The sequence below is a fragment of the Acanthopagrus latus genome, chromosome 23 (assembly GCF_904848185.1).
Source record: "Acanthopagrus latus isolate v.2019 chromosome 23, fAcaLat1.1, whole genome shotgun sequence".
In the NCBI taxonomy this organism is placed as follows: Eukaryota; Metazoa; Chordata; class Actinopteri; order Spariformes; family Sparidae; genus Acanthopagrus; species Acanthopagrus latus.
In genome coordinates this window covers 9874462-9900463 of record NC_051061.1, presented here as the reverse complement: position 1 = coordinate 9900463, position 26002 = coordinate 9874462, and the positions used below count along the sequence as shown (strand labels likewise).

At 41.5% G+C, this 26002-nt stretch overlaps 5 protein-coding genes across 8 annotated transcripts; 3 read left to right on the top strand and 2 right to left on the bottom strand.

The window, feature by feature from the left end:
- The first annotated feature begins 951 nt into the window (after positions 1 to 951).
- Positions 952 to 10820, top strand: gys1 (glycogen synthase 1 (muscle)). The gene is made up of 16 exons (XM_037087831.1): positions 952 to 1339; positions 4106 to 4224; positions 4682 to 4863; positions 6175 to 6366; positions 6574 to 6759; positions 6912 to 7056; positions 7146 to 7263; positions 7416 to 7536; positions 7662 to 7768; positions 7952 to 8011; positions 8273 to 8465; positions 9597 to 9723; positions 9822 to 9917; positions 10038 to 10201; positions 10285 to 10365; positions 10455 to 10820. The coding sequence occupies exons 2-16, from the start codon at positions 4107 to 4109 to the stop codon at positions 10695 to 10697; spliced, it is 2133 nt and encodes a 710-aa protein (XP_036943726.1). The 5' UTR covers positions 952 to 1339; position 4106; the 3' UTR covers positions 10698 to 10820.
- Positions 10821 to 12220: 1400 nt separating this feature from the next.
- aspdh (aspartate dehydrogenase domain containing) lies at positions 12221 to 15454 on the bottom strand. Of its 2 annotated transcripts, none has more exons than XM_037087837.1 (8): positions 15325 to 15454; positions 15088 to 15150; positions 14827 to 14971; positions 14623 to 14707; positions 14199 to 14348; positions 13658 to 13881; positions 13434 to 13573; positions 12221 to 12359 (listed from the first exon to the last, which is right to left on the bottom strand). In XM_037087837.1, the coding sequence occupies exons 1-8, from the start codon at positions 15437 to 15439 to the stop codon at positions 12322 to 12324; spliced, it is 960 nt and encodes a 319-aa protein (XP_036943732.1). In that variant the 5' UTR covers positions 15440 to 15454; the 3' UTR covers positions 12221 to 12321. The 2 variants fall into 2 exon arrangements, with proteins under 2 accessions (XP_036943732.1, XP_036943733.1); XM_037087838.1 differs by having other exon boundaries at positions 15088 to 15178; positions 15325 to 15372.
- Positions 15455 to 16033: 579 nt separating this feature from the next.
- On the top strand, positions 16034 to 17844 carry tmem86b (transmembrane protein 86B). Its single transcript, XM_037087839.1, has 3 exons — positions 16034 to 16336; positions 16533 to 16776; positions 17115 to 17844. The coding sequence occupies exons 1-3, from the start codon at positions 16286 to 16288 to the stop codon at positions 17564 to 17566; spliced, it is 747 nt and encodes a 248-aa protein (XP_036943734.1). The 5' UTR covers positions 16034 to 16285; the 3' UTR covers positions 17567 to 17844.
- A 149-nt stretch (positions 17845 to 17993) lies between these two features.
- hspbp1 (HSPA (heat shock 70kDa) binding protein, cytoplasmic cochaperone 1) lies at positions 17994 to 21559 on the bottom strand. Of its 3 annotated transcripts, none has more exons than XM_037087835.1 (8): positions 21401 to 21559; positions 20668 to 20796; positions 20214 to 20430; positions 19860 to 20084; positions 19538 to 19693; positions 18804 to 18900; positions 18595 to 18706; positions 17994 to 18275 (listed from the first exon to the last, which is right to left on the bottom strand). In XM_037087835.1, exons 2-8 carry the CDS (start codon positions 20785 to 20787, stop codon positions 18195 to 18197), a joined length of 1008 nt encoding a protein of 335 aa, XP_036943730.1. In that variant the 5' UTR covers positions 20788 to 20796; positions 21401 to 21559; the 3' UTR covers positions 17994 to 18194. The 3 variants fall into 3 exon arrangements, with proteins under 3 accessions (XP_036943730.1, XP_036943729.1, XP_036943731.1); XM_037087834.1 differs by lacking the exon at positions 21401 to 21559 and adding an exon at positions 21180 to 21348; XM_037087836.1 differs by lacking the exons at positions 18804 to 18900; positions 21401 to 21559 and adding an exon at positions 21180 to 21349.
- A 747-nt stretch (positions 21560 to 22306) lies between these two features.
- On the top strand, positions 22307 to 25947 carry tufm (Tu translation elongation factor, mitochondrial). Its single transcript, XM_037087833.1, has 10 exons — positions 22307 to 22417; positions 23165 to 23211; positions 23306 to 23444; positions 23611 to 23777; positions 23918 to 24187; positions 24375 to 24507; positions 24617 to 24721; positions 24933 to 25084; positions 25295 to 25414; positions 25512 to 25947. Exons 1-10 carry the CDS (start codon positions 22381 to 22383, stop codon positions 25674 to 25676), a joined length of 1335 nt encoding a protein of 444 aa, XP_036943728.1. The 5' UTR covers positions 22307 to 22380; the 3' UTR covers positions 25677 to 25947.
- Positions 25948 to 26002: the final 55 nt, after the last annotated feature.

The window sequence follows — 26002 nt, the reverse complement described above, 5'->3', positions numbered from 1 at the left end:
TTTACATTCCATATTGCACCTAGCTGGAATGCTGGTAAGCTTTGATACTTACATGAAGTTTCAAAAAGCCATGGTCTGCAAGAGAGGCCTCAAACAAATTATATCTATTAAGATCACAAGACAGTTCAGTCACACAAAACGTCTATCCCACACTGACTCACTGATCAGATCAATAAGCCTCACTGTCAAAACCTAGAAATGATCAGTAAGGAAAACTTAAGAGTAGCTTAGAGCATCATGTGTCCATAACCTGTGTCGTGAGGAGCATGGTACCATTAGTAATTCTTCTCAATAGTTAGTAATGGTAATAGAGTGTGAAGAATCCAACCTGCCCAGTGACATTCAAGATTCAATTCAAGATTCAAGAAAACTTTATTTATCCTGAGGGAAATTGTCGTGCCACTGTAGTAAAACAAAGTGAGAAAGGAATACAAAAGTACACAATAAGATTGAATAAAGTGACATAGTGAACTTAACTTTGAATTAAACCAGCCTATATACATCTGCAACTTAGAATGTTTTTATAAATAAAAACACATGTATACTGATCATACTGTGTGTCTGTAACCATCCCTGAACGTTTTGGTGCTTTTGTCACCCCCTCCTGACACACAGCCGGAGGTCACGCTGTAACACAGAACAACACATCTAAAGCTGGCAGGAGGATGGTGCCATGCTCAGTGACCCTTCAGCAGTGCCGATCATAACTGAAATCAGCAGCGTGGGATGCAACCCCAGAGCCAGCAGCTTTTACCAATATAGACCCTGACCACATGTGATTACTGTAGAATATATCACAGAGACATGTAGAGGGGTTGGGTGTCTTAATGTCACCAGTCACGTTGTATTCTCCAAACTGTGTTCTCTGTTGACCCTGAGATGATATTAATAATAACCCCCTTCTCTCTTCTCATTGGTAAAAAAAAAAAAAAGGAAAAAGTCGGCCATGACACCCCTGATTTGTATGGATGAAATGATAACTCACCAACCACAGCAGCTCTCTTTAAACTCTGCTCGGCCAATTGCGTCTCTCGGCTGTGGAAAACGCCCAGTTCCCATCACGTTGTGTACAGAGGCGGAGACAAAGAGGAAACTGAGGCCAATGGGAGTGAAGCTCATGAATAATGTGACACCCAGAGACTCTGCATTCACCAACCCAACCCTCTTCCTGCATCAGCGAACGCATCAAACCAATGTGAATCGCTGGCATTTAAAGTAAAGCCGCCGCCCCCTTTCCCCCACTCTCTGATGGTTTCCTTTTTTCTTTTTTTTTTTGGATTGACTGCGACAGCTGCCAATGAGTAGTTCATCTTCGTAAAGTTAGGACAAAAACCGAAGGGTGAGTACACATCTGTCTTTTATTTTCCACAATGAATATAGTTGAATACTTCCTGTACGAGCGCGGCCGCGCGTCAGGACGCGGTGTCCTTTGCGCGTTTCCGCAGCTGGGTTGCAGACAGTGGGTGCCTGCATCATGTCACGTTCGCTCCTCATCTCATGAGAAAACACAGGCGATGCATGCAGTAGCGTGCATACTCAGCCAGGAGGTCTGTTGGTGGTTTTATGGCGCTTCTGTGGCCTGTAGTCTTCGGACCAGCAGCTGCTGTCCGAGGTGGGCGTGCAGTGCGTCCCCCATAGCCTGCCTTGGGACAGGTGGGGGATCCTGGGCTTTTCCTAGACCTGTAGGGGGGCCTACTGGACAGAGCAAATGAAAATATCAGTATAATTGCTTGGCATGGACAAGGGCATGGTTGGGATTATTGTGATAGCATGTGAATGTCAGTAGTCGATTAAAAAGCATCCATAAAGTGGTGACCCAAGCAGGTTCCCACGGAGGTCCCGAGGGAATCCCAGGGGGTCCCTGAAGAAATGAACATTAGTTAAATTACTGCGATGTGAAACTTACTCTCTAAGTCTGTATGAAGATGGTAGTTTGTTCATATATTTCAATCCCCCCCCCACCACCACCACCACCACCACCACCAAAGAGCGCCTGTCGATCAGCCATCAACTCTTATAAAGTCTTCTGAAAAGCCCCCTTCACTCAAAATGTGTTTTCTTATTTTTTACTCGGTTTATTTGTTTGAGCCTCACCCTGCAGGATAAAAGTACACTAGAGGGTTTTTTTAACATTCATGAGCTGAAGGAGGGAAGTTCAAGCTACATACATGGGCTATAGGCATAATGTTGTGACATCACAGCTTGCCTGAGAGCCATTCACAGTTCAAAATGCAACTTACACAGGTGTGATGTGAAAACTCAATGCCTATAGCAGAGGTGCTCTGAGAAAGGAAGCATTTTGTGCACAGTAATTAAACTTTGAAATGACCAACATTTGCCTCAGTTCTATCTGAAGGAGGAGAAGGGGTAGATGTAATTCAATTAGATTCAAAAAACTTTATTTGTCCCCAGACGGCAGCTGGAGGCACGTGAAGTAGTTGTACACAGACACAGACAAGTCAGCACGTGAAGTACTACACAAGTCCACATGTTAGTTACACAGACGCAAACAAGTCTGCATGTTAGTTACAAGGACACAAAACAAGTCAGATAGAAGTAAACTAGATAAGAAATGTACAGTATTTACATGAGGTGCAAAGTAGCATTTAGCTAGGTTGGTTGTGCATTAAGAGGCAGCAGCAAGTTAGTCCAAATGTGCAATGTGAAAAAATGCCATGGGGGGCGGGGATGCAGTGACCATCAACAGGCAGGTTACTTATTATAAGGTAATTGGCTGGAAAACACATCAGACGCAAATGTGAGTCCCAAGCGCAATATTTTACTTGCCTGGAGAAGATGTTGAACTTATATCACTCTGATGTGAATGTCTAGAAGATATGAAGGAATGTTTATTTGAGATGCTGATTAGCGCACTCAGTAATCAGGTTACAGTACTCTAGTTTATCAAGGCTTGAACAGTGATGGACTGTTTACTGTCAATGAACGCAGGTCATTATCTTGCGTGTTGCTGCCATCAGCCACTTGAAATGGAAACGGAATTTGAAGTCAGACTTCACATGTGTGAACTTTACGCGGTTACAGCATTTCTGGAGGTTCCACAGTATCCCACGATACAGACATTGGATCAAGTTTATACTTGATCTGCTGCATGACTGTGCCTTCCTCCACCTCTGCGTCCTCTCTCACGCCACTCCCTCATTTGCTTACGAGGTTGCACCATTTCTGCAAGCAGGAACTGAACGCAAAGTTGTATTTTTAGCACATCTTACGCTCACCCTTTGCTTTTTTGTCTCAACTGATAGTGGAAAAACAGGTAATTAAACTTCTGATACACTGTCAAGAGTAAGATTAGTTTACATTTCACAGGGCAAACTTGTCGCTTTTACATATAAATAGACATGGTTTATGATATGCATGAATGTACATGCTTGTTTTATGTAGTTAGAAGTAGTTGTAGTGATAGCCAGAAGACACCCTTTGACCCTTTGACCATCTTGGATTATATGCAGAGCAAATCCAGTAGACACACAATTGCTCACATGCATGCACACTGGACTGTATGTTGGATCCTTGTTACTCAATGTGCCACTTCAAAGTTGTTTGTTTGACCAGGGTATCCTATAGGAACAGCCAAAGGTTAAGTTTAGTTAACTGAAAAACAGTTTCGATCACCAGAGTTCAACCAGACAGAAGGAGGTTTGTGAAAGTGTTGACAAAGATTGTGTTTACGTCACAGTCTTATGATGAAATAGTGTTGTGAAATAGGGGGGTGTGTTTTTTTGATGACATACAGTACTTGTTTCCTGCAGGTGTGTAAGGAGATGTTGGTCAAGAGAAAGGAACATTGTTTAAAATGTGTCATTCACACCATCTCGTTCACCGACAAACTTACATTGATAAACTAGAGACACATTTAAATCCTCCAGTTTCTGTTGTCACAGGCAATCCTCCTCAAGACCTCAAAGTGTCCTGATAACAAATGTAAAGAAATTGTATCCGAAGGTCGATCCTCCATGATATAATTTCTTTGTAAAAAATAAAAAACAAAAGACCAAGCTGTAATGGAAAAGACTTGTTTCAGTGACGATCATGTGCAGTCGTAGTGTGCTCCCATCTCAGCTGAGTGTGTTCTGTGTTTACCCAGCATGCCGCTGGCTCGCAGCCTCTCTGTCACGTCTCTGTCAGGACTTGAGGAGTGGGATGAGGAGTTTGATTTGGAGGACGCTGTGCTTTTTGAAATTGCCTGGGAGGTCGCTAACAAAGGCAAGTGTCTCTGTGTGTGAGAACGAGTGTATTTGTGTTGCACTTACACCGCCAAAAGTATAATTGTCTAAGTTTGAGTATATTACCACACTTCACTTTATATAAGACACTGATGCAAGTAGATATTCAGTGAGATGAAGGACACTTGTTTTATTATTTTCACTTGTTGCATTGACAGGTTTACTATTAATATAATAGCAAGAAAAACCCTAATTTATTATTTACTTATTTTCAAAGAACCACTTTGCCAGTGTATGAAAATAAATGGTATGCCTATAGATACTGCATGAAAGGGAAAACTACAAATTTATTATTTACACTGGTTATTCTCAGCAGGGATATTCTAGTTGTAAGAGTCCTGTCATCTTATTGCCACGTATATATAAAGTCAAATCACATTATATCTTTGTCTCAATTTTGTGTGCGTACATGTGGCATGTTTGCTGCATGTGTGAAGTCGGAGGCATCTACACCGTCATCCAGACCAAAGCCCGCCTGACCTCAGAGGAATGGGGGGAGAACTATTTCCTGGTGGGTCCCTACGTGGAGAGCAACGTGCGCACACAAGTGGAGCTGATCGAGCCCACCAACCCCGCGCTGAAGAGAACCATTGACAAGATGAACGCCAGTGGGTGTAAGGTACTACCACACGTACACAGTGAACACATACCCCTCTGAGTTAAATCTGCATGTTCCCCTCAAGGGCAGTCAAGGACTACAAGTACTTGGAGGAAGATTTGTGAAAGTGTGTGGTTCAAGTTCACTAAACTTAAAAACCCAGTTAGAGATCATCCTAGGCCTCTCTTTCATACCTGACCAACTCGCTCTCTGATCGGCCTTCTGTCCCTGACCACGTCTCTAAAACCCGTGACATTTCCCCATAAAGGTTAGAGGTTGTATCAGTGTCTCTCTGTCTCTCTCACTCTGAAAGACACACACCAGAAATAGACGACTGTCGGTATGTGTGATACTTTTAATGCTTTGTGCTGTGTCACTCTGGGAGTGCTGTGGAGTTATGGGTCAAGGCTGGGAGTGGTAGTGGTACTATTTTAAAGGTACAGTGCCGCCTTTTCAGGGAAGCGTATCTGGTTTACCTCGAATCACATGACCTTTAAGCTTGAGACAGAGCAGCACCATAGCAAAGTTAAGATGTTATGGTCCTGGTAATCTTAGTCCCACATTCAAGTTTTGTCTTGAAGTGATTTCTGGGCTGGCAGGGCACACTTCATCGAGGTTAATCTTGGATTGTGCGGTTGAAATGTGTTTTTGTTGGTGGGATGTGTCCCTCAAAGTACTTTTAGATTAGACACTGAAGGTCTTAACCATTTATTTACATTATTAAACATGGTAAAAGTAGATAGATTAATGAATGATTATTAATGAATGTAACAAATACTTCTCTTTAAGCAGTTTATATTATTTTTCTGGTAAAATGATGATTAACCACACATCTTTAAACCTTTCTCTTTTAAAATTTCTACAAGGGACTGTTAACTGCTTGTGCCTCTATGTGACCTACAAAAGCAAATAAGACCAACAGTGGAGAGCCTGGCTGTTTCTATATAGATATTTTTATTAGATTTATAGATCTTTTTTATGGCAGAGTGTCACAGCTTGAGGAAAGAAGCTGATCTGAAGTATGGTGGTACAGTGCAGCACCAAAACAAAGTTAACTTTGTTTCACTGATATTACTGTTATAAATCTTCTGTAGCCACATATAAAAACATTACCTCATCAGCATGGATTATGCAAACAGCTGTGTTTGCATAAGGGTTGAAGATGAAATAGTGTTTAAAATAGGTTGCGTCATACAAAAAATGAAAGTCTCATTGTTTTAAAGTATCCATTGTAACAAGGGAAAATACGTTTTCACTCATGGGTGATGTGTGGAATAAAGACCGAAAGTAATTATTCCCTTTTTTTCACCCTTTTTCTCCATTTTCCCCCAGGTCTACTTTGGCCGCTGGCTCATTGAGGGCAGCCCTTATGTCATTCTGATTGATGTAGGGTTCACCGCCTGGTCCCTGGACACCTGGAAGAGTGAGCTGTGGGACCTCTGTGACATTGGCGTGCCGTGGTTCGACCGCGAGGCCAACGATGCCGTGCTGTTCGGCTTCCTGACGGTCTGGCTTCTGGGAGAGGTCTGCAGCTCACATTTGGAGAACTAACAATTGAAAAGATTGTCTATAATGGAAAAACGTTACAACTGTTCTGTCAAAGAGAGAGGTGGAGATCCTTGAAAAGTCTGGAAAGGTCATATAATAGAAATGTCGCATGAAAAATGACTTATCCAATATATGTTGGGGTCTCCTGTAGTCCATATGACCATGTTTTCTCCCATATTACAGTACGCAGCTCAGTGTGATGAGCCTCCACACATCGTGGCCCATTTCCACGAGTGGTTGGCAGGCCTGGGCCTGGTGTTGTGCAGACAGAGACAGCTTCCCGTCGCAACAATCTTCACCACTCATGCCACATTGCTGGGACGATACCTGTGTGCTGGAAATGTGGACTTCTACAACAAACTTGCAGAGGTATGTGTGTACATGGGATTGCAATATCACAGACACAAAATAATAGGCAGAGGTGGTTTAATAGTAAAGGTGATCTTGACATTTAACATGTATAGATGATCAAACGGATCATGTATTCCACAAATAATTTGCTTAATTGTACTCTCACCCAGTTCAACGTGGAAAAAGAGGCAGGTGACAGACAGATCTACCACCGCTACTGTTTGGAGCGGGCGGCTGCGCACTGTGCACACGTCTTCACCACTGTGTCACAGATCACAGCCATTGAGGCAGAGCACCTGCTCAAGAGGAAACCAGGTGTGTGGAGGGGAATTCATGCATGAAATTCGGAAACTTCCTCGACGGTTCACTCTTTTCTCACACGTAATCTCTGCCATCATGCACAGACATTGTCACTCCCAACGGGCTCAACGTGAAGAAGTTCTCCGCCGTGCACGAGTTTCAAAACCTCCACGCTCAGAGCAAGAATCGGATCCAGGAGTTCGTCAGGGGACACTTCTACGGGTGAGACAGAAACCCCCACAACACACATCACACATTTACAGCTCAGTCGACTTTAGGTACATTTTAGTTTCTCTTCTATGTTATGGGGAAGAGAGAAATGAAATTGTAAGAGCAACACACATCCAGCTCTTTGTATTTGGTTTGACCCTCAGACACCTGGACTTTAACCTGGACAAGTGTTTGTTCCTCTTCATCGCTGGAAGGTACGAGTTCTCCAACAAGGGCGCCGACATCTTCTTGGAAGCTTTAGCCAGACTCAACTATCTACTGAGAGTAAGTGCGTGTTAGTGTAGTTGTGTCAGCAGTATTTAAGTGTTTATGTGTGAATGTGTGGGTGAGAAGGAAGAGGGTAAATCCGCGAGGTTAACCCGTGTTCCTGTATGGTCTCCACTGTGCAGGTCAACCACAGTGATGTGACCGTCATTGCATTCTTCATCATGCCAGCTCGGACAAACAACTTCAATGTGGAGACGCTGAAGGGCCAAGCAGTTAGGAAACAACTCTGGTGAGGTTTCGTCTTATGTTTGACAGAGTGAAGCATCGAGATGAAGTATTTGACTAAAAGTGTACTTGTGAGCCAGACAGCCAAAGTGTTGCGTTCACTCTTACTGTCCTGACACCTCAACTTCAACCTTTGTTTGTAGTTGTGTTATTATTCATGTTTTGTTTTTATTTTTGTCGTTGACAGGGATACTGCTCAGACTGTGAAGGAACGCTTCGGAAAGAAACTTTATGAGTCACTTCTAGTGTAAGCTGACAGCTTTCATTCTATGTCATGAAACCTGTATCATGTACCCGTCTTATATTGCAATGTAAAAATTCAAAATCAGACCTGGATTTATCACAAGCTGGTTAAGATGTTTTCATGCTTAATAATAGATCAATATTTTATCAAAGTTGTTTTTAGAATTTACTGAGAAATTCAAATGCAAATCTTGTTTATCTTTTTTTTTTTTTTTTTTTTTTCCAAGTTAAAAAGTTTCATTTCTCAAATGATCTGATCCTTCAGTGGACAGCTGCCAGATGTGTCAAAGATGCTGGACAAAGAGGATTTCACCATAATGAAGCGTGCCATCTTTGCAACTCAGAGACAATGCCAGCCTCCAGTCTGCACCCATAACATGCTGGAGGACAGCAGCGACCCCATCCTTAATTGCGTCCGCCGTATCGGCCTTTTCAACAGCTCTTCTGACCGTGTCAAGGTATGTCAGTTATCTTTAGTCCACAAAAGGTCCCGTAGTTTGTTTTATTATTTTGTATTTGATATTTGTATAATTTGTTATTACTAAAGTTACAGACAAGTGACTGCGGTTTATTTTGGTCAGTCTGACTCCTTTTCACGTTAATTAGGTTCCTTAAAGAATACAGTCAGGCTGCTGCTTAACCACAGTTCCTTTAAAACTAACCTGACAGAAAAGTGATGATATTATAACTCACTCTCTACCACGCTGGTATATTTTTAGAAACTAATGAGTTGGAAAATAAAAAAAACTTTTGATAGAAAATGAACTTAAGTCAATGATAAATTAAGACAATCTGCGTGGCTGTTGAATAATAAGTTATATCAAACATTTTGGTCTATGCTGCATAAAATAAGTCTCTATAGATTACCCTAATAGAATGATAATGTAACCAAAAATGTAGCATCTTAATCCATACCTCTATCGTCTTTTTTCCCAATAGTACACCATGTTTAAAATTGAACTGGTTATTGTACTGATTAATACATTGGAATTCTGTTAAAGTAAATGTAGATGTGTGAAGTAGCTGTATGGGTTTTAAATAGATTAAGTAAACGTCTATAAATAATCCTCGACCCATGTATATGAATTAAGGTAATTTAAAATGAATAGGGTAATGTATTCTTTCAGATATTATTAGACAGACAATAGATTAGATAGACAAATAGTACAGCTATGTGCTTTATAGCCAGTAGGCAAATATACCATTTTACAAAATTTTATAATGTACACAAGCAAAGAATGACAAGTTGGATTCTTGGAAAAGGCCCTGCTCTGTCCAGTCTGCTAACCCTAACCCCTAACCATCAAATTGGCAAAAAAAATAATAAACAAGTATGAAAACAAAAGACCCCAAAAACAACAATTGCCCTGGAACCGGTGAAGACTTCTTCTCACCTTTTAGAGATATCATTGTTCAGCCGAGGCACCCAAAAATCACTTATAATGCATTAAATGTGTACGTGAGTAGAAACTGTGGCAGCTGGCACATCAGCAACTGTTCTGGAATGCACATTTGAGTTTGTGCAGTGATTGTCACTCCATGTTGTCACTTTTTTGAGTCTGACACTGAATGGCTTCTCCCTTCTGCAGATTATCTTCCATCCAGAGTTCCTTTCATCCACCTCTCCTCTACTTCCGATGGATTATGAGGAGTTTGTAAGAGGCTGCCACCTCGGCGTCTTCCCCTCTTACTATGAGCCCTGGGGCTACACACCAGGTATGACTCATGCTCGCTGAAGAGGTATTTTTATGTTTTTATGATTATTGTAAAATATTGAAATGTTAAACAGGCAGTACTGTTTCTGTCACCATCAGCTGAGTGCACAGTCATGGGAATTCCATCGATCTCAACCAACCTGTCAGGCTTTGGTTGTTTCATGGAAGAACACATAGCAGACCCATCGGCATACGGTGCGCTCCTCATACTTGATTTATCTGTTGAATTCTCCACGATTCTCTAAGTTTGTTTTTAAAAAGATACACAAGGATGACTTGCTTTTTTTCACATTGTTCTGTTTCTTGTTTTTTCAGGTATTTACATCCTGGACCGGCGGTTTAGAGGGGTCGACGAGTCGTGTAACCAGCTCACTTCCTTCCTGTTTCAGTTCTGCAAGCAGAGCCGGCGCCAGCGGATCATCCAGAGGAACCGGACTGAGCGTCTGAGTGACCTCTTGGATTGGAGATACCTTGGCAGGGTGAGACTCCAAATCCCAAAGGACCCACTCTGTTCATGTGACTTAAGATTATTTCTTATTTTTTTATTTGTTCTCTTCACTAGTATTATATATCTGCACGTCATATGGCCCTGGCTAAAGCCTTCCCTGACACCTTTGTGTATGACCTTCAGGAGCCCACATCAGTAAGTTACTTATTGCAATCACTGAAGTGAAGTCTTTCCACCTCCACCCTCTCCTTGAGACTCTGATGCCTTACGGTTCTTCTCCTCAGACCTCGGGTTTCCGTTACCCGCGACCAGCCTCCGTGCCACCTTCTCCAGCTCTGTCCCGCCACTCTTCCCCGCACCACAGCGAGGCCGAGGACAACGATGACGAGCGCTACGATGAGGATCTGGAGGCAGAGAAGGACCGGGTGAACATCCGCCAGCCCTTTACTCTGCCATTCAAAAACAAGTCTTCTGCTGTCCACGGGGCCAATGGAATCAGCGAGGGTGTCACAAGCGAGAAAAACTGAGACGCGCGGATGCACACACATACAGTACATGCTAAAACCTCACTAGTGAAACCTGATCTGTGGCAATTGTCAAAAGTCCTCCATGTGCTCAGAAACTTAATAAATGAGTGCAGTTGTGTGAAAGCGAGTGATAAATTTAATATCGGCTTGTTGTGGAAAATTTTGCATCACTGTCAGTGTCTTCCCAACTTGTGCTTACCTCAGAATTTGTATCAGTTTGATATGTTCGGTTACTGTTTCAGTTGCACCAGCAGTGCAAGTGGAGTAGATGCAGCAGCTAGAAAAGGGCTAAACGGCAGCCCAACATGGAAAACAAATCAGGAATGCTGGATTTTGTAGTGTACTAACACTGGATAACATAGGCCTAAAGCCTTGGGAAAAAAAATAACAGAGTAATATTAGGAGTCTCCGGAGGGGTTTTATACTTGATTTAAAGGTAGGTCAGAGCAGGGAAAACAACACAGCCCTTCTTTATACCAGCTTGTCATTTGTGAAATATTAAAGGTCCAGTGTGTAGAATTTTGTGGCATCTAGCACCCTCTCTTAAGGTGGCCGCTAAAAACACAAATGGTGGTGCAACACGGTTGACTCTGTGGAACAAAAAGGCTCATTCCAAGGTAATGAAAGCATAACAATTCTTAGTTTGAGGTTATTATACACTAATGAAATCAAAAGTTTTAAGAATATATTCCACTTACGTCAAAACATCTACTTAAATCCTACACACTAGACTGGAAAGCAGGATCGGCTTCATTCCTGGTTTTAAAAAGAAAAAAAAAAGGCCCATGTAAAGTGAGTGTCAGTTGCTGGGAGGACCGACAGAGAGCACCAGTTCTGTTTACTTGTGTTTGGCTTTAAGTGTGATGATGATTCAGTGCTTCAAACACATCTGGCCACCTTGTTGCATTTTCTTTTTTTCTTTTAAATGCCTTGTTTACTACATCCCATGATGGAAATACATGTAAAACACACATACAAAAACAACAAATAGCATCAGCAAACAAAAAGCTGCTAGTTCTCTCATTTGAGAATAGTGTGTGCTTTAATTCTCTTTCTGCGCCTTATTGTGTCACAGCCTTTCAGTGATCCATGAGTAACCTCACACTTCCTCTTGATCCTTCTGTGTGTGTGCTTGTGTGGACACAGTTATTCTTGGGTTTCCCTGTTTTGGCAAGTATTTATTTGTGAAAGGATTAGATGTGAGACAGAAAGAGAAAAAAGGGACTGTGTCCTGAGATGACAGCCATGTTTTATGACAATGAGAAGAGACAGAGCTGGAAAAGGAGTGAGAGTATGTCTTGACTGTTTGTGTGTTATGGAAGAAGGAAAATGGTTTTACCAGGTGTGCACTCACAATCCCTGTAAGAGTTTTATCATTTGTTACAATCTTGCACCAGACGAACTTATAATAAAGTTTAGATATACCTATTAGTGTTTTACAATTTAGAACTGACTCGTCTTTCTTTGTATGGATTTAAAGTTTATTAGGACACAAATATCCAAGGGTCTGTGGGTTTCCAAGTCCTCTGTAACATACTGATCCAGTGACACCATCCACACCACTTCTCCACTATAAACAATCTGATTTATCTGGAAGTGGATCCGCTTTCTGTTCTCCTCTGCTTCAGCACAAGTAAACTCGGCCCCCGTGACCTTTGCAAACTGTAAGAAAAAAGAATGAAACAGAATTGATACCATTTTCACTTTTCTGAACACAAACTGAACACTAAATTATGACTAGACAGTTATTTAATGACAGAATAACTTAAATAGTATTTTACTGAACTACACTTTTGAGATATTTGTGCAGTGATTGAGTATTTAAATTAATCGATTTTATATTTGTACTTCACTGCAATCCAGAGTGTCCACACTTTTTCGAGTATGCTTTTGGCCATTTATAAGCCCTTTTATTACAGACAGGAACAATGTTTTTTTTCAACCCTTAATTTGTGGCAAATTCGGCAAAACAAAATTTGAACGCTCTGCAAATCATAAACAATAAACAGTATGCAATAATTTGCAAATGAACTATGCAAGGATTTGTTTCCAAAAATTTATTATATAGTCGTGTTTTGCACATGGTTGTGTAATAAAAAATTAAATATTGTTCTTCTTTCACTGCCCTGTATGTCCACTTTATTTATCTAACAGCTGTAGTTACTAGTTATGTCAGAACTAAGAGTTCACATGGAAAAGATGGCATTAGCTCATGAAACACAGCATTTGGTTTAAGATAAAATGCATTTTGCTAGTGACCCATTCCAAAAAGTTTCTTGCGGGGCCCCCAAAGTCACTTTTCAGATACTGTATCTTTGAGGTTCCACCTCTAACCTTGGATGATTTCAATTAAACTATGAGGAATGCAGAGAGATTGAAGCTAGATCCTAAAGGCAAAGATTAGAGTCGATGTCCAAACAAATCTCTGCTGAAGACGTTTTCTCGGAGAACAGACTGTGTCGTACGCTGTGCTAATTTCATTACATCTTGAGGTAAATTGTAGTTTGGGATATTATGATATATAAATAAAACTGACTTGTCTGGACTTGACTTGTACACTTTCCTAATAATACTTAAGAAATTGAATGCAGGACTTTCACTTGTAATGATCTATTTTTAGATTGGTAAGTTCAGTTAAGTAAAGGACATGAGAACCTCTACCTCCAGAGCTAGCAGAAAGCTGGTGGGATCCATCGGGATCTTTTAGGCTGTGACTTGGAACCACGCAGGACTCACCAAGTAAACTATTCCAGAAGGAGTTGTATGTTGCACTGCCAGTCACAGCTCCAAGTTTAGCTGGATTCCTCCTCACTGTGTGCACTGAGAAACCACCAGGCCCAGTCACCTCCACCTCCACCACATGATAATCTCTTAACCTGAGGCAGGAAGAGGTATAAACATGTGATTCATGCAGTTATGAAACTACGCACAGGGGCAATCAGATATGTAGAACTACTCACGCTGTATCAGACACAATCTCTCCCTGAACGCCAGTAAAGCCGAGTGTTTCTGCCGCCACTGCTGCTGCTGCCATTGTGTTAACGTTGTTTGGTGCAAGTGGGCACAACTCAGCCACTGATCCTCTGAATAAAACACGTCGGCCCTCGTCCTCCGTCCACTCAGAGAGGACGTCTCCTGTCAGTCGGAAGCAGGATGGATGCTTGGACATCCGTATAAACAGAGCCTGAAAACAAATCAAGAGAAGGACACAACAAGGTTAACAAGGAGACACTTAAATCCTGGCTAGTGAAATAAAATAATAGTTTTCTTGTTTTTGATTTGTCAGTTTCTCTTTTAATTTGACCCTTGTTCAAATCACAATTATAATTGTCACAGATAAAAGCAGTGTTCTGTGTTGATTTAATTCTTTCATTGGTAATTTGTGCAGTTAACCCGACTGGACAAGCTTAGAATAAAGTAGCGGCATTCAAATTCTCAAAGAGTGACAACTGAATACCTGTATCACTCTATAACGCCACACCTTCACAATACCAATGTTACCTTCAAGCCCCCACTATCGTTCAACCTCTGGATGTCCTGGCCTCCCCATAATGCACCGCTGGGGACATACAGCGTCCTACCGTAGTTCTGAGCCGCCAGTCGGAGCTTCTGGTTCAGATCAGGGCTGGAGAGGGCAGAGGGAGAGCCCACCTGAGAGGAGGAGACATGAAGGATCAATCTCTCATATGTACTGAATATACACAAATCCTCACAATATTCCAGTCTTTAAATACTACTTTTACTCTGCCCACATGTTTCTTTAACATGGATTAAACAGCTTGTTTCTCTTACACAGTTCAGTCCGCTAGCTTTCCCAAATTGAACAAAAAAAAGCTCTTTACAGATGGGCTATATCTACAACAAATGAAATAATAAATCAATAACCACAACGTCCAAGCAGTGACAGTAAAAAATACAATCTTACCATGAAATGAGACTGAGACAGGAAGTGAACCCCAAACTCTCTCACTATCTGCGGATGGCACACCTCAATAATCACATCACATGGCCTGTAAAACATGTTTAAATAGATGTCATGGAATATTTGGTTGCACAGAGATCATGTAAGTGTCATTATTCATAGTGTGTTTTGCATGCAGGTTTATAATTGTTATGAGTGTGATTCCACCTGTTTGCGAACGATGACAGATCACCTAGTATGAGCTCTTCGGGAACTAAACCTTTGAGCTTGTCTGTATTTCTGTTCCAAACGAATGCCAGGGTTAGACCGAGAGCAGCACCATCTTTGAGGATCCTGTCCACCAGGTACTGCCCTGAAGCACACACACACAGTAAAAAATGTACAGCACACTTTGTGACAGTATGATTCAGAGGATTTAAGCAAAATGATGTATGTCAGAAAGTGTGGGTATAGTTTTGAAGGGCTGACCTAGATGTCCGTATCCCACAACTCCGATCCGTTGTGAGGAAGAGCTGGTTGCCATGTCCTGCGCTGAGAAAGCAAGCGTGGTGAGAAAAACCTAGAACGTTAAAATGTAACGTGACCACACAAACCAAAGCACACACATGCTGGTCTGCTTTTGACATTACGTCCTATCTGAATATCAATCAAGATCTATCAATACTCTGGACAAGTGTAACCCTTGTGATTTATTGCTCCACTCACCAGATAATCCCACACCTCCTTCAGAGCTAATGTGTCTCCCAATTTGAAGCACGACTCCGGAAATTGCGTGCAAGCAGAGTACAAAGTTTAACTGAGAGAAGCCATAGTTAATCATTGTCGGTTCATATATGTGAGGAACTGTCACATGCTGGGCTCCTCTTTCATTGAAACAATATCAGTTTCAGATGCACTCAGAATCTCTAGTAAAGAAGACCCCAAATTTGCATGACAGATGAGACATTAGTTAATCTGTACATTACATTACTGTGCATCAGTTAACATGTTAACATTTCTTTTTCTTTGTCCTGCTTGCACAACAAATTGGTGTGTTTCTTTCTTTTTTTTTTTTTTTAAATCTGAAAGTACATGGTGTCACTTTGTTGGTTTTGCCAGCCTCTGCATCCTGTAGTGAGTCCATCAGAACTATTTCTCTCCCTTGTTATAGTTGTTGTAGAGATTCACATTTTCATTTAGGGATACGATTTAAATGATTTCCCCAAAAAAAGTCCATTTAAGAATGTGGCCATTTTCCCACAATTAATCTGTCATTAGCAACAATCATCGGAAGTTCATATAAAGTAAACTAATAAAACAACCTTTGTCATATATTAGTTTACTACCAGTTTAACTTTGACCCTTATGTGTTGATGTCACCAATGTATTCCAGCCGGAGAGGTCAAAGGTCAGCTGTTGGCCCACGAGAACTCAAAACAGGGAGAACATTGATTATCAGAGTGCAATCAGACGGCAAGGATCGCTCCAAAGTTCATTCGTCGAAATACCAACAGACTGTGGGAGAGACGGCGGGGATCTGAGACAGGTGGGACGGTAATAGCTGAGGATTATAACCAAGAGAATAAAGGCAGAACTGCAAACACAGAAGAAGGAAGAAAGTGACAAACAGGACAGGTTCATCCAACTGAGATCTGCTGGAGCTGATATCAGTGCTTTCTCTGAGACGATGGATATCCTTGAGACGGATGCCTATGACAGGCGGCAGAGGAGAAACACGGTACGTAAATGACATTTCCTCTCATTAACAGCTTTAATCACAGCACAGTACAGTAAATACTTGTCTATGGTACTTTTAAAACTTTCTCCATGTATGATGAAAAAATTGTCTAAAATCATGATTCATAGAGCGGCCTCTTGAAAATGTATTTTGTGTCATGTCTCTTTGTTTCTTTCTCTTCCTCCCTCTCTATCAGTCCTGCACTCTCTTTTTTTCCCTCTTGCCTTTTTTTTTGTCCACAGGTCTGTACTTCTACCTGTGGACTCCTGACATCCCCTCATCCATCACAAATGCAGGAGTCAAATCAGCACCAGTGCTCCTATTGGCTGCAGTAGTGCTGAGCTGGAACGGAGGTCGAAGTGTCCTGGGTGTGGTGGGAGGACTGGTTTTCTCGGCTGTAGGTGACTTCTGCCTGGTGTGGCCTGAGCTGTTCCTGCATGGTAAGAGCTGTGTTTGGCGAGTTTTCAAGATGCAAACTCAGCTGCAGTTTAGGCATTTTTGCCTGCTATTACAGTCAAGTTGAATCCGTGGCCTAATACTTAGAATATAATGTATGTGCATTGCATCTTTAAGTATGAATCAGCATGGTTGTATGTTTTATATTGAGGTCCCTAACCAATAACTATATATATGTGATTTTTTTGAATAGTTTATCTTTCAATGTGATCTGTACAACATTTAAAAATCAAGCAGAATTTGCATTTTGTAAATATTTTATTTACATATTATTATTATTGGTTATTTTACGAATCAATCCATTTGTTTCCATCTGTTTCAGGAATGGGTGCATTTGCTGTGGCTCATCTACTCTACTCCTTCACCTTCCTCTCCAGTCGCTATGCAACATATTCATCTTCCGCCTGGGCCCGTTTTCTATGTCTGATCCCGTTCCTGTTGGGAGGTGCTTTTTACATCTACCTATATCCATTCCTGCAAAAGGCACCAAACTCAGATCTACTAGTTCCTGGTGTGGGGGTCTACATTTTGTTGATTGGTTTGATGGGGACATTAGCCATCAGAACTGGCCACACACCCACACTGTTAGGAAGTTTAATTTTCATGGTATCTGACCTGTCACTGGCTTTGCAGGTTTTCAAAGTGACAGCACCAGTGGAGCATGGTCACTTAGTAGTCATGGTGACGTATTATTTGGCACAGCTGCTAATAGCTGTGGGCGATGTGAGGGCAATGGAGAGCAAGGATGACTTTGCAAAATGGAAGAGGTCATAAACTGCATCCCTGTGGAACCCCTGAAGTCTGACAGATCTCTCTCAACCTGCTTAAAACTACCTATAAATATTTTCTGTCAGTAAATATAGAAAAAGAGGAAGATAAATAAAACAAGATCGGCACTTTGACAGCTACTGTGTTCAAAAGATGGAGTAATATAGCAAATTACACCCCAAGATTATCTTGGTGTGTTTCTAATTTGTAATTGACATTTCAATGAACATAGTAATAGCCAATGCATTTTCAAATTCCAAAGTCTACAAACAATACAGGGAGAAACTCAATAAATGTGTGCGTTTATGTGCAGTTGGTGTGTGTGGTGGCAATGTTTTTCACTTGTAAGCTGAATCCTTATGTGTATATTAATGCTCCCATTTGTTTTGTTTATAACTAATAAACGTGGTATAAAAAAATGATGATGTCCATGATTCTGACTAAATTAAATGAAAATATTTGAACTTACACTAGAGTTATTTACACAGTAAAAACCAGCTCCTGGATAACATGCAATATATGGACAGCATCTGTTGTAACAGACAAAAACATTGCTTCGCATCCATGAACCAGATCATGAATGTACTGTTACATTTTGCAAAGTTTTACAAAAACAGGAGAGGTAAATAAGTCTTCAGCGATCCATTCCATTGTCATCAGACTGCTGCCCGCGGAAACACGTGACTCTCAAACGTTCACAGAAATCCAGTTCCTCCTGTTGGACATTTAAAAAAAGTAACTTGAAAAGCTGTTTTCTGGACAAGAAATAATCTTAAAAACTTTCAAAATTTTTATTTAACTTGTGGAATGTTTGCATCTAGTTTAATACTGTACATACACCTTTACAGCACGAGATTTGTCAGTCATGTGGTAGTACTTTTGTACATGTGAAAGTAAACTCTCCTTATAACCATCTATTTTACATGTTCAATACAAATAAATAAAAGATGAAAACACAATTTCAATTCTGAATGATCACAATGATTTAATCTAGATTCACTATATTTTAACACCAAGCTCAATGACATAATTACCTGACTCTCTTCTTTCCCTTGGAGCTCTCTGGATCGCTGTTTAAGAATCTCCTCCAGACCCAGAGCAGGATTCCTGCAGTCTTTGAGTCCCTGAGGACAGTCTTCCACCAGACTAGACAGATACAGGAAACACAAAGAGTATAATTATTCATGTGAATCATGAACTATTGTCAGTCTACAAATGCTGAAATCAAGAGACTGTTTCTTACTAGCACAGGGCACCAAGCACATGTTCATGGAAAGGTGCGTGTGGTGTGCGGAGAACAGATACCAGTTGCTGTACCATACCCATAGAGACAACCGTGTCTGCAGGAAGGAGGAAACATGACAATATATCACCCAAAATGAATGAGTCCCAGGAATAGTGCAGAGAATAAGTGACCCTATATTGTCAGTGCTGACATAACCACTCCAAGCTGACTGGGCTCTTCAAGTCTCTCCTACCACAATAGAGAAGCACTCAGATTTTCATTCAGTGTCACTGTAAAATCTAAGCCATGTTTATGCTACTATTATGGGTGTGGCCCCAAATTAACATCCAAACTAACTTTTTAAGAACAATATCATTAACAACAACAACAAAAACAAGCAGACTACATATTTCACATCTTGCTTCAACAGATTTGCTTTATTTTTCAGATCTGTTGTGGCTGAATTGAATGTAATGGGGTCCATTACATTAATGGGCTGAAATATTGTTATTTAACTAGGAAAGCCTTAACGAGATTAAATATCTCTTCTAATAAACTTCTAGGGAAAGCAATAAAATTAGTTGAGTACAAAATAAATATACAATACATAAAAATACCTGAAACACTTAGAACTACAGGAGAGCTACTAACTTTAAATCAACCGGAAGAATATAGTATCACAACTCGCTAGATAAATACTAGATTTTTGACAAAACAGCACTTTCCTGATGAAAGGCCTCTCTCCCACATACCTTTCTGTTCAGGATGAGACATCAGCAGGCTGAGCAGAAGGAATGCCGACTTCGTCCTGAGCTTCTCGTTCTCCGACTGCATGCCTCGCATCAAAACTGAGAAGCCATCGTTGGTCAAAAAAGCCTGCAGACCTGCCTCCTGCTCTCGAACCAAACCTAGAGTAAGAATCGGATAAATGCAGCAAGCGTTACAACCTAGTCTTAATGATTTACACTTTCAAGTGCTGTCTTAAAACAAATGAACACTTCTGATTGTCTAATATTCAGCAGCACTGAGCATCAAGACTTTTGAATTTTTTGCAGCACTGTCTTAGATACTCACAGGACACAGCGTAAAGGGCTTTTACTCTGACAGTGTGGTTGGGGTCTGAGTCGGTCAGCTGCAGCAGTTTAGACAGCGCCCCGTTGCTAAGCAAGTAGAGCTGCACCTGTGGCATGTTCTGGGCGCAAGAAGCAATGAGCTCAGCAGCACGCCACCTCAGCCCGCTTTGACCATGACACAGATACAAGGAGAGGCACAGTTCCAGTCCACCGAGATTCATGAGGTCTGTGGAGCAGAGAAGGAGCAACAGTCAACATAGGGGGAAAAAAGGGTGATTTTATCCAATACCTCCTTCTACAGTTGCTCAGGGTTCCATCAAGATCTATAGCGACACTAATGCCATTCATTACAAACCTCTTGCGTTGTCCAGGTTCTCACACAGCTCTGACAGCACCTCGAAGGCTGATTCCCGCACATCTTCATCGTCTTCATGCCTCTCCTCCTCTCCTTCTCTCTCCCTTTCGCCTAATCCCTCTTGGCGCAAAATGTCCAAGCACTGTTTCATCTGCTGCACTTCATCCATCTGCCCTTTGGTGACCTCTGCAAGAGCTTCTCTCAGCCACATTTTTCTCTATAACAAAGAAGGAATGCTATGATGCATGGGTGAGGGTCCTTTATGGGTCCAAATTAAAAGACTTATACCAGCCTTAAAAGGATGCAGCCTTCACTGTCTTAGCAAAACCTAAAATGAGCTCCTCTAAAATGTAGTCTCCAACAGACACACACACATACACAGCCAAATGAACAGAAGATTACCTGGACACAACACATGCTGCAAGAGTTACAATGTAATAAAACAGGCATTTACCTCCTCTGACATGGGTTCAAGAGGGGCAGGTCCCTCTGCAGCTGATCCCGCCTCTACGGCCAGCTGCAGGACACCCTGCAGGTTCTGAGGATACCTCCTGTCCTGCCTGTCTTCTGCCATGACGTGTAGCTAAAGAGAAAAACGAGTTCTATTAGTCAGACGGGGACAAGAGGATTCGAGAAAAAAAGTGCAGTTGTGCTGGACATGACCCGAGGATATAAACCCCAAACACAGGAAGCACACCCAGCAGACAGGTGTCTGACTCTATCCAGTGGTTCAGATGGCTTCACACTAGATATGTTGGCACCATCTCTAGGATCACACTCATGGCAGTTTGGCAGTAACAACGCATTAGTTTACTTCACGGAAATCATGCTAACAGGTAACATGTACAAAATATAAGAAACACGATAGCCCTAACTTACATAACAGAAGCTAAACACAACCAGCTACTTTCAAATTTAGCTCTGTAACACTGAAACTCGTTGACAATTAGTTTTTATCAACCTTACCTTCACAGGAGCCTTATAAAACGTTGTTTGAATATATAGACAGGATAATATTTTCAGCTCAAAACAGGTGAACACTCTATATATACACTTAAATATGAACGTGCGAGAACATTCTAGCTAGCTGATCTCACGAGTGCGGTGGCAAGGAGGCTGCCATGCTTTACCGTAAAATCGGAACCAAAATGGCAAGCAAAATGTTATCACCGTACTATTTTTCTCACCTCAAAGTATTTTCAGTTTTCAATTTTTCGGCGACAACACAGCCGTTTATATTTACTCTATAGCAAAACTAACAGCAATACGACGCTTGTATGGAAAAGGGGCAACAGCACACTCCAACATATTAACGTACTTAAGGTAAGTCCCTGACATCTGTTCGTGCGACGTTCAGAGAGTGTCAGTAAAAGTGAGAGAAGTACCTCATGGAAATCCCTTCGAACAGGAACTGTGGTTTCTGCGTTTATTAAAGGAAAGTACTTAATAGCCTGATTTGACTGGCATGATTTTTTGAATAAATACACGATTAACTATTCACGAAGGTCAAACCAAGAAAAGACAAAAAAGAAAAACAGTTAAACTAAACAGCTTGTGCTTTACAATGCTCTTGTTATGACGCCCAAATGAAAACATGACATTTCCAAATCCTCAGCTCAATCTTTCTACATGATATTTGTGTTTGATAACGATCAGTAATGATAATCAATTAATTTCCTTTATCCCCGATCAGCCTCAATGCCTGTAGTGCAGCCCATAGTGGGAAAAAAATGCGGTTAGGTCCCAGCCAAGCCTTCAAGCAATACAGTTTCGCTTCCATCCATTAGTGAAGCCATCAGCCTACACTATGTTTTACATCCTTCATCAATTAGGGATCTTTCAAATTATAAGTACTCGCTCAAACCTTTTTCCAACGTTCAAACCTTCTGCTGGAAACTCAAATAAAAATCCTTTAATCTTATGTGGTGATGAGTGTTTAATTTTCTTTTTTCATCTGAGCTTTTGTGTCCCCGTCACTTTTCAACCATTGTAACTAATAAACACAATTTTTGCCCAAGTCTGCTGGTTGCAGTGACAGCTTTGGAGTTCGGTGGCAGCAACGCACCAATTCGTTGTTTGCCAGCCGCCAATAAAACTCAAAGAAGCAGTTGCTCGCCGGGTACGCTCTCATTTTTTTGTTCAACTTTGGCTTGTCTAACCATCCAAGATGGCGGCACTGGTGGGCCTGCGTGCATGTTTCTCCGGTAAAATCGCTTTATTCTCTTGTAGAATGCAATTTTTTATGCAGTTCTTACAGTGGGTTGCTTCATAACACAATTGGTCCATCTACAGAACAGAATATGTGGTTTGCGTTCGTAGAAATAGAACTTATTACGAAAAAAAGACGATGTCGTCTCTCCGGATGGTGCAGCAAGGTCACGTTACCAAGAGTGTTAGCTTCCGATACAGCTAGCTGAGGATGAGGACAGACTGATGAATGACATCTGAAATAAGTTAATATTATAGACAGCTAGACAGGCATCGAAGCCTATTGTTTAGATGTCTAACAGCAGCGTAATTAACAGAGAATGACTCTGTTGAGTCTTTCTTTTCCTGTTCAGATGGGTTTGCTAGCTTAATGTCAACTGCCGCAAAGCTGCTTTTAGCTACCTGATGTAACCGCTATGCTTATATATGTATTGCAAGTCTTTGACATTTCTCTATTTTTATCATCAGAAAACACTGATGGTCTTGATTGGTGCAAGTGTAAAACCGCTTAAATTCTCCAGACATGCTTATATATTTTAGATAACACGTTGCCTTCCGCTGTTGCTTATGTGATACTTGCATAAATCAGATTTTGATTGGACTAAATACCATCATAATGTTTCAATGCTTTTATTGTGACGAGAAACATTTTCTTTGAGCACATAGTGGTGATGAGAGGACGAGCTAAATAGAAATATCCTGTTAATCTGCCAAAATTCTCATATTTTGATCCCTCCTCTCAGCCCTACAGCTCACTTCACCGAGCCTCCTGCACAGCTCCTTCAGATTAGTGAGTATGCACAAAAACTGCAGTCCACAGTCTGTTTTTAACATGAATTTGGGAATTTTATTTTAGATTTTGTTGGATTGTTTTTGATTTATAGTGCGCTGTGCCTCTGAGTCGGCGGACCTTTGCTGCAGAAGCGAAGAAGACATACAGCAGAGAGAAGCCCCATGTGAACATTGGAACAATTGGCCATGTTGATCATGGAAAGACAACGCTGACTGCAGCCATCACTAAAGGTAGAATTACAGACAACCCAGCTTGTACTCCTATGCTCCAGCACACTGAATAACATAGAAACCGACTGCTGTACTGACCTGTAACAAACCGTCAAGACCTATTTTTTTCTTATTGTGTGAACCAATAAATCAGAAATGTAACCTTGTTGTGTTTTTGTATCCTCAGTGCTATCCGAAGCTGGTGGCGCAAATTATAAAAAGTATGAGGACATTGACAATGCCCCTGAGGAGAAGGCAAGAGGAATCACCATCAACGCCTCTCATGTAGAATACACCACAGCCAACAGACATTATGCTCACACAGACTGTCCTGGGCATGCTGACTATGTCAAGGTAATCAGGCACCTGTAGCCAACCTGGCCTATAAAGTGTTGAACATGATACAGCTTTGTTGTTATTGTAGCTGATCAGTCCTCACTTTAGTTAAGCGTTCCAAGTTCGTTTGTTTACTTTATTATTGATTCCTTTTTCAGAACATGATTACAGGCACAGCTCAGATGGACGGTTGCATCCTGGTGGTGGCAGCCACTGATGGCCAGATGCCTCAGACAAGAGAGCATCTCCTGTTGGCCAGACAGATCGGTGTGGAGCATGTGGTAGTTTTCATCAACAAGGCCGACGCTGTGGAGGACAAGGAGATGGTGGAGCTGGTGGAGATCGAGATCCGTGAGCTGCTTACTGAGTACGGCTATGATGGCGAGAACACACCTGTTGTGATAGGCTCAGCCCTCTGTGCCCTGGAGGTGAGGGGAAGGCTGGGTAGTAAAAAGTCTTACAGTTTAGATAACAGACAGCTACTTGTTTTGTATGTATCAGTTACAGTAGAAAATATTGTAATTGCTTGAATTTGTCTCCATCTTTTATGTTGACTAATTCAGCGCAGTGTCTAATGTGATCTGACAAAAGGTTTTTTATTTTGCTCCATCTCAGAGCAGAGAACCCGAGCTTGGTGTGAATGCAGTGATGAAATTGCTGGAGATTGTGGATTCTTATGTTCCTCTGCCCAAGAGAGAGCTGGAAAAACCTTTCTTGCTGCCCATCGAAGGGGTTTATTCCATCCCAGGTATGTAAAAACGTTCAGAAATACAGCTTGCACACATTTTGTCTTGCATTAAACTAAAGTGTAATGATCACTTGCTTTGAATTGGAGGGCTATCAAATATCTCTCTCAGGCAGGGGCACGGTGGTGTCAGGCACTTTGGAGAAGGGCATCATCAAGAAAGGAGACGAGGCTGAGCTTGTGGGCCACAATCGCTGCCTCAAATCAGTGGTTACAGGTGAGTGAAAGAAAAAGCAAAGCACATGAACCAAAACATGATAAATGTACAGAGAGAGGACACATTAGAGTAGAGTGGAGACATTTTCCATACATTAAAAAAATAAAAATAATAAAAATGGTGTCTTATCTAATATTGCTACAATACTGTATGAAAATTGGTGTAAAACGCAAACACAGATTGACCTTGCTGTTTGCCCTGTTGGTTTCAGGTATTGAGATGTTCCACAAGTCTCTGGATCGGGCAGAGGCAGGAGATAATCTGGGCGCTCTGGTCCGAGGTCTGAAGAGGGAGGATGTGAGGAGAGGGATGGTGATGTGCAAACCAGGATCCATCAAGCCACACCTGAAAGTTCAGGCCCAGGTCTGAGAGAACAAAGTTGCAGACTGTTGTCGTGTTTTTGAACAATCAGTGAAATCACTTACAAAACAATGTCCATTTTGAAATTGAATACACTGGATTTACTGGATACATTGTTGTCCAGTAAACAAACACTGGTGTGTGTGTGTGTGTGTGTGTGTGTGTGTGTGTGTGTGTGTGTGTGTGGACACCTTTGTGTTTCCTGTGTTTCAGGTGTATGTTCTGAGTAAGGAAGAGGGAGGACGACACAAACCGTTTGTCTCCAACTTCATGCCCGTCATGTTCTCTCTGACTTGGGACATGACTTGCAGAATCACTCTGCCTGCTGACAAGGTGTGTGTGTGTGTGCGTGTGTGTGTGTATATAGACTTTTAACATTCTCATACAGCAACAAGATTTTCCTTAAAAGTCATCATTCTCTGTCTTTCAGGAAATGGTTATGCCGGGAGAGGACACCTCCTTGACGCTCACGCTACGCCAGCCGATGGTTCTTGAAAAAGGCCAAAGGTTCACTCTGAGAGATGGAAACAAAACCATTGGCACTGGCCTGGTCACAGACATCCTGACAGCTACAGATGACGAAAAGCCAAACTGAGGCTGAAGAGAAACTGCAGAGATGGGTGGGGGGGGGTTCAGGGTGGCAGGGCATGTGGGTGTCTGTGGCTTGTCAAATCAAATGATTACAGAAACAAGTGAAATAAACAAATACTCATGTACAAACCTCAAACACGAGAAGACTCAAACGAATGCATGGCTCTCTTGTGCAGTTCAACCAACCCAAAAAAACTTACATTCAGCACTGTCTATGTGTTTAGACCAGACTGTCAAAATTGCTTCATTCATGTAATAAAATGTATTTAATATAAAAAAGCATCCTTTCTTTTGTGGTACTGGTTATACAGACTATTTCCGAAAATGAGT

Excerpts from the sequence above, each read along its gene's own strand:
- tmem86b (XM_037087839.1), top strand. The coding sequence starts at position 16,286 with ATGGATATCCTTGAGACGGATGCCTATGACAGGCGGCAGAGGAGAAAC. Across the intron at positions 16,337-16,532 it reads GGCGGCAGAGGAGAAACACG|TCCTGCACTCTCTTTTTTTC; the intron begins GTACGTAAATGA and ends CCTCTCTATCAG. Across the intron at positions 16,777-17,114 it reads GCCTGAGCTGTTCCTGCATG|GAATGGGTGCATTTGCTGTG; the intron begins GTAAGAGCTGTG and ends CATCTGTTTCAG.
- tufm (XM_037087833.1), top strand. The coding sequence starts at position 22,381 with ATGGCGGCACTGGTGGGCCTGCGTGCATGTTTCTCCG. Across the intron at positions 24,508-24,616 it reads AGGGGTTTATTCCATCCCAG|GCAGGGGCACGGTGGTGTCA; the intron begins GTATGTAAAAAC and ends TATCTCTCTCAG. Across the intron at positions 25,085-25,294 it reads ACCTGAAAGTTCAGGCCCAG|GTGTATGTTCTGAGTAAGGA; the intron begins GTCTGAGAGAAC and ends CCTGTGTTTCAG.
- gys1 (XM_037087831.1), top strand. The coding sequence starts at position 4,107 with ATGCCGCTGGCTCGCAGCCTCTCTGTCACGTCTCTGTCAGGACTTGAG. Across the intron at positions 8,012-8,272 it reads CTTTATGAGTCACTTCTAGT|TGGACAGCTGCCAGATGTGT; the intron begins GTAAGCTGACAG and ends CTGATCCTTCAG. Across the intron at positions 10,366-10,454 it reads ACCTTCAGGAGCCCACATCA|ACCTCGGGTTTCCGTTACCC; the intron begins GTAAGTTACTTA and ends TCTTCTCCTCAG.
- aspdh (XM_037087837.1), bottom strand. The coding sequence starts at position 15,439 with ATGATTAACTATGGCTTCTCTCAGTTAAACTTTGTACTCTGCTTGCAC. Across the intron at positions 15,151-15,324 it reads AGGAGGTGTGGGATTATCTG|CGCAGGACATGGCAACCAGC; the intron begins GTGAGTGGAGCA and ends TTGCTTTCTCAG. Across the intron at positions 13,574-13,657 it reads GAGATTGTGTCTGATACAGC|GTTAAGAGATTATCATGTGG; the intron begins GTGAGTAGTTCT and ends TTCCTGCCTCAG.
- hspbp1 (XM_037087835.1), bottom strand. The coding sequence starts at position 20,787 with ATGGCAGAAGACAGGCAGGACAGGAGGTATCCTCAGAACCTGCAGGGT. Across the intron at positions 20,431-20,667 it reads TTGAACCCATGTCAGAGGAG|AGAAAAATGTGGCTGAGAGA; the intron begins GTAAATGCCTGT and ends TCTTTGTTATAG. Across the intron at positions 18,707-18,803 it reads GTGCTTGGTGCCCTGTGCTA|TCTGGTGGAAGACTGTCCTC; the intron begins GTAAGAAACAGT and ends GTATCTGTCTAG.